This window comes from Suricata suricatta, chromosome 1, assembly GCF_006229205.1.
Source record: "Suricata suricatta isolate VVHF042 chromosome 1, meerkat_22Aug2017_6uvM2_HiC, whole genome shotgun sequence".
In the NCBI taxonomy this organism is placed as follows: domain Eukaryota; kingdom Metazoa; phylum Chordata; class Mammalia; order Carnivora; family Herpestidae; genus Suricata; species Suricata suricatta.
The window spans coordinates 191,302,401-191,308,730 of record NC_043700.1 but is presented as its reverse complement, the minus strand read 5'-3'; the positions used below and the strand labels follow the sequence as shown (position 1 = coordinate 191,308,730).

At 61.4% G+C, this 6,330-nt stretch overlaps 1 protein-coding gene across 1 annotated transcript in view; it reads right to left on the bottom strand.

The window, feature by feature from the left end:
* Positions 1–2,717, bottom strand: part of HTRA3 (HtrA serine peptidase 3) — a 38,885-nt gene extending 36,168 nt beyond the window's left edge. Inside the window, exon 1 of the mRNA XM_029952555.1 lies at positions 2,664–2,717. Within this exon, the coding sequence (XP_029808415.1) occupies positions 2,664–2,717 (54 nt within the window). The remainder of the gene's footprint in view (positions 1–2,663) is intronic.
* Positions 2,718–6,330: the final 3,613 nt, after the last annotated feature.

Here is a 6,330-nt window from a genome sequence, read left to right as displayed (position 1 = left end):
TCCTCAGAGCTTGGCGGTGCGCCCTCTCACTGAGGTGCCTGACACAGTTTTGTCGGGGCTCCAGGCCCCGGTGCTCTATGACCCTGGCCGGCTGTGTCTGCGGCTCTGTGCCTCAGGCCGTCCCCCCCCCCCCCCCCAAAGGAAGAGCACTCTGCTAGCTCGCAGGATTGCTGGGAGAACCCCGCGGAGGGCTCGGGGTACAGGACTCTCCCGGGAAGACCACAAACCAGCTGATCACCATGGGCCAGAGGCTGGGGAACAAGGCACAGCAGAACAGTGACTCTCTGGGCAGGAAAACCACCTGTGTGCAAACCCTGTTTGTGCTGTGAGCCCCCCCTCAGACTTGTGGTGAAGTCGGGGAGCCTGCCTCTCTGAGGATGCTTTCTATGGATGCATAAAACAGACCGCGTGGGTCACCCCGGGAATGATGGCACCGAAACGCAGGGATTAAAGTAGATGAAGCAGCCAGTGAGCCTGTGACTTCTTTGTGGACGTGCTAAGTAACAGCCTCTGGCCAGCAGCGGGTTACTGGCCGAGATTTCCACGAGGCATGGAGCAGAAGGGACACTTGGGGGTGCCTTAGGCAGCCACGGAGTGGCACAGAAATGCCTGTGCCTTCTCTTGGTGACGGCCACGGTGGCCCTGTGGCTCGAGCCTAGTTCACCACGGAAGGAAATGCCGCAGTCCTGGCGGGAGGTGCTGGTGACAAGAGAGAAGCTCGTTCTCATCCAAGGTTACGGACCCCCAGGTTAGGAACCGCTGGCCCAGAGGAGGGAGAGGGAGCAAGGGGTGGAGGTGGGTCCCCTTCCTGAGGGCTCTGGGGTCCCAGAAGGACTGGGTCCTGTCGCGGATCGGGAGGGTGGTTGGAGGAAGTGACTCTGGCTGGGACGGACATGGGGCAGGAGCAGGGGGCACCCCAGGCCTGAGCACCCACGGGGTCCGGAGAGGCAGTGGCGATGAGCAGGGGGCTAGGACCACAGGGCAGCGGGGGGTGAAGGGATTCTGGGGCTTCCTCTTCTAAAAGACCCCTGGGGGCGCCTGGGGGGCTCCGTCGGTTGAGCGTCCGGCTTCGGCTCAGGTCACGATCTCACAGTTCATGAGTTTGAGCCCCACATCCGGCTCTGTGCTGACAGCTCAGAGCCTGGAGCCTGTTTCAGATTCTGTGTCTCCCTCTCTCTCCGCCCCTCCCCTGCTCATGATCTGTCTCTCTCTGTCTTTCAAAAATAAACGTTAAAAAAAATTAAAAGACCCCTGGACAAAGGGCAATAGGACATGTATTTCTGCCTCAAAAACCTGGAAACGCCTTTCGCTTTGAAGACGTGGAGACTTTCAGCCCCTCTCCCGGAATGACCCTAAACACCAGGGGCTGTGGGCTCTGGAACTGGGCTCCTGGTTTGCATCTCCTGCAGGGAGGGCTCAGGCCTCGGGCGGAGGGACCGGCCCACATGATGGGCATCGTGAGCCCGAGCCGACCCTCCTTGGACGCCCGTGTGGATTCTACAGCGCCCAGAAGAGCAGAGACCTCAGGAAGGGCGAGACCTCGTTTCTTCTAACCTTTTTGTCTGCAGAGGGGAAACTGAGGCCCCCAGGGTTGGCCGCTGCTGCGGATGGGAGCTGTCCGGCTGCTCCTGGGCCCAGGGGCTCTGCTGCCATTGTTCAACCAGAGGTTCTCAGTGCGGAGGAAGCGGCAGGTCACAGCGTGTGGCGGGCTGGGGGCTCCAGTCTGGGTCCTTCTGCCAGTCCACGCTCTTCCGTCTGGACCACACTGCCCGGTGCTTGACAGACCTTCCCAACCGCCTTGCAAAGGGGGTGTTTATTCCTAGCACAGGTGGGGAAACTGAGGCCCAGAGTGACAGGAAACACACAAGCTTCCCTCCTCCACTGGGAGGCTGGGGTGTCGCCTTGTGTGCCCCGCTACGGCAGGCCGGCCCGCAGCGAGCACAGGCTGGGCTCAGGCCCCGTGCTCTCTCTTTTCTGCTTCCACGGGCATCTGTTTCCAGACGTCCAGGCCCGAGGCCCCGGAGCCAGTGGGAGCAGCGCCCCCTGCTGCTCACGCTCCTTCCTGCCTCCCGCCCAGCAAACCGGACACCCCAGGAGCTTCTCCCGGGGGGCTATGGGCCCCCTTCCTGGGACCTGAGTCTCCCCCGGAGCCCTGCCCTCCCCTGGGTGCACATTCCCCGACAGCAGGTGCTTTAGGGAAAGCGGAGGCTCCACTGTGAGGTCCTGCAGGGAACAGGAGGCCGGAGTCCAGGCATCCCAACTGGGCTCTGCTGGTGTCCCCGGGCACCCTGCCACACCCTCTCTGGTCCGCAACTGTCATCCACTCTCCAACACCTCCCACAAGTGCTGGAGACTATTTTGCTGGCATGAATTTATCATTCACTCATGTGTATTGACTCCCCTCTCCGCCCCCATGTTTAAAGCTTTTCATGAACAAGATAAAAAAGAAAAAGAAACAGCAAAGCAAATAAAAAGGGGGGGTAGGAAAATAATGGGGAGGCATAAATGAGGGTAATATACAAACTGTTATCGCAAGATGATATTTTTAGTGCATGCTCATAAATTTGTCTCTGAGCTTCCTTGTAGCCAGGGCAAAAAGGGAACCAGGATGTCCATATGATGGAACAAGCCCATTGCTTCCAAGCAGCCTATTTTTTTCTCACCGTCAGGAGGGGAGACGGGTCCCCGGAGGAGCCTCGGAAAGAAGACGCTGCCATGTCCTGGCAGCTCCCTCCTCAGCGGGGCCTGTGTGGCTCGCCCTACAATGTGCCTCCATGGGGACCAGGGGCGAGACAGCTCAGGAGTCTGGAGAGATGCTCCGTTAGTCAGCAGGCGTGATTTGCATTATCCCGGGGTCCCAGGTCTCCAGAAATCAACAGCTTCCAGGGTGGGGCCCGAGCTTGGCAGAAAGTTGTGGAAGGTAACTCAGGAGCAGGGGTGAGATCCCAAGGTTGGTGCAAGCCCACTTGTGAGCATGCCTGCCCCTCGCCAGGCGACCCCAGTAACACACGGCCATGGGCCCAGCAGCTCCACGAACCTTCCTTCCAGGGACGGACTGGGGTCAGCCCACGCAGCTTGGGGCACACAAGACAGCAGGGCAAGAAGGTCCTAGAAGAGGGGAGAGGATCTGCGGGGAAGGCCATGGGAACCGTGTAGTGAGGGCCGCAGACCCTGCGTAGCTTAGGGACGGAGGCATTGTCCCCATGTCAGCGCTGGGGCAGAGTGGGGGGCGACGTCACAGCAGGCCCCCCGTCATCCTAGCCCTGCACCTGCCTTATCTGTGAGCTCATGACAAGTGCCTTCTGGGCAACGGGGGGGCAACGGGGGGTACACGCCTGCGGACCAGGGTTCTCCCTGTAAATGGTGACCTCACTTCTGGGTTGCAGCTACGACACGACCACCCTCGGGGTCATGCCTGGCCCGGCTCCAGACGGCAACCCTGTGCGGAGAGGGCGGGGGTCCCATCGCCCCAGAGCCGAGCACCGGGCCTCGAACAACGTCACTACCTACACCGATCGGAATGGGACTGAGCACATCCGGAACCGGGTCCGCCTCCCCCCGGGGCCCCCGGGCCGCACCTCCATGTCTGCATAGAGCGGGACAGCAGTGCCGGGCCCCGGTCCTCAGGCTGGGCTGTCCAAACTCTGGGACAGGCAGGCCCTGCCCTGTCACCTGACCCTTGTCCGGGCCTGGGCTTCATATCGGGTGAGGTCATAGCTTATGTCACTTGGGGACCTCAAAGACCATCCCAGGCCACACCTCGGCCTGGATAAGACTCATCGGCCCACATCAGTGGCTGACTCAGGCTGAGTCAGGGGCGCAGCAACTTGGGACCACCTGTCAGCAGCCCCCTCCCCTAGGCATCCATCGCACTTAGAGGAAGGGAGCCCCCCCTGAGAGGGAGCCCTCTTCCGGGGGAAGGAGCCCTGGGGACCTGGCAGGACTTAGGGGAATGGAGGGGGAGGGGCGGTCTCTGAGAGGGGCTCTGACCGTGAGGGCAGGGCTGCTGGAAGAGGGTGCCCAGAAGGCGGGTGCAGGGCTCCTGCAGGATTCAGGTAGGGCCTCAGCTCCCGGTCCTGCAGGGTAAGTGACAGAAAGCCCCGCTCAAAGGGAATTGACCTTCCTGACTGGCCCGCGGTGGGCGGTGTCAGGCGTGGCCCGATCCAGGAACTCCCAATGCCGTCCGGCCCGTGTGGACTGGGCTCTTGTGGCACTGGCTGCACGTAGGCCACCAGCCGGGCCAGGAGTCGGGAGCAGCGTGGGGTCCGTGTCCGATCACCTGCGGGCTCGGCATTTTCCAGAGGACAATCGATGGTCCCAGCTGGCAGGAAGGCATGTCCGCAGACCGAGCTGATGGAAGGTGGCTGGCGCTGGGGGCATGGGCATCCCCTTCCCAGGCCCCTGACAGGGCCGCCAGCTCTGCTCCAGCACCTCTGGAGGCGGGGAGCTCACCCCCCATCAGAGCAGCTCCTTCGGTTACTAGAATGTTTTTCTTTTGAGTTAAATTCTGCTCCTGTAACGCCCACCTTTGGGCCCTGCTAGACCCAGATGGCTGTAGAGAAGACATCGGTTCCTTCATTGATAAAGGGCAGCTGCAAACATTGGCGGCCGGGCGCCCATTGTTTCTTCTCTCATCTTCGCTCTGTGACCTGGGGCCCCAGTTTCTTACCTACTGGAGGATGAGAAGAGGGAAGCTTCTTCCTGGGGCTCCTAAGGGCCAAAGGAGGAGGCGGACGGGGAGCTAAGATGCCCCCCAAGCTTCCTGACCCCTGGTATGCACACCCTGCATAATTCCCTTCCCCTGGAGTGTGGGCGGGCCTGACCTAATCAGGAAAGCCTTGAAAAGGGAGTGGGTCCTTCCTAAAGTCAGAGGTTTAAAGTGCACAGAGCTTGCAAGTGCGAGGGGCCCGTGAAGGGGCCACGGGGCCAGGACCTGGGGCATCTCTAGGGGCCCAGCAGGCCCAGCCGACTGCCAGCAAGAAAATGGGAACCACAGTCTGGCAACCACGGGGAAGTGAATCCGCCAACACCCGGAGGATGCTTCCCTTGCTGAGCCTCCAGTCAGGGGTGTCGCCAGCCTACACCCTGCAAGACTCTGAGCAAAAACTGGGCCCAGCACACCAGCCTCTTGACCCACGGAGACAGTGAGGCAACAAAGGTGTGTGGTCTTAAGTCCCCAGGTTTGTGGGGATTTGTGGCACAACACAGAAAAGAAACACGGGGGTGAGGGCTGGGTGAGCGTAGGGCAGAGGGAGCCGTCAGGGGAGGCCGGGAGGGGAGAGAGGGGAGATGGTAGGGTAAAGGTGGAGGGGGCTGGGGGCAGGGAGAGACCCTGCTGCGGCCAGCCGAGTGGAGCTGCCCCCAGGCTCTGCCTTGTTCACCCAGCTCTGCCCTCCTCAGGGTGTTTCCTTAAATTCTGGGAAGGGTGCCAATTATACCCATTTCATGGATGCAGAAAACTGAGCTAAGAGTGTTTAAGTGGCTTTCCCAAGGCATCTGAGCCATTGGATGAAGGACTGAGGATTAGGGAATGGTTGGGTCCGACCCCAAAGTCCGACACTTCTCTTCATACCCATTTTATAGAAGAAAGACCGAGGCCGGGGAAGCGCAAGCGGGTTGCCAAGACAACCTGGCTAATCGACATAAAGTCACATTGACCGAGCCTCCACCGCAGCACCACGAACCCTCAGCACGTGCTCTGAAGCAGCTGGAGTTACTACATGCTCACTTCACACCTTGAGAAAGCCGGGCACAGAGAGGTCCAGTGACATGCCCAAGGCCACACAGCAAGCCAGCCACAGAATCAGGACTCAGGCCCAGGCAGCGGGACTCCTACCTCCCTCTCACAGGTGGCTGGGCACCAGCTGATGCCCAGGCTCGGGCAGGGATGTGGAGGCAAGATGGGCAGGGCAGGGGCTGGCTGTTGGAAGGGAAGAAATCAGGGCCGCTGGCCCCAGGGCTTGGGCTTGTCTTTTAAGAAAACAACGCTCAGCTTGGACTGTGAGCAGCCCAGGCTCTTCTGGGAAATCACCCCGCCCTGCCCCATCCCCCCTCCCCCCGGGGAAGGGTTGGACGTGACCCCTCTCCTGGGAGGGTACTCCTGTCTGCTCCGTCCTGCGCGGCTGCTCCCCGGACCGACAGCTCCCCCCGACCCGGCTGCCGGCCTCCACCGCCCTCCTCCGAGGAGCCGCCCGCCGTCCTGCAGGCCCCGGGGCCCCCTCCAGCCCCGGAGGACCTGGGTCCGGGCGATGCCCGAGAGGGTCGCTCTGGTCTTCCGGGGGGCTAGGCGTGGGCAGGCTGGTCAGGAGCTAGGGGCAGGTCTGGATGCCC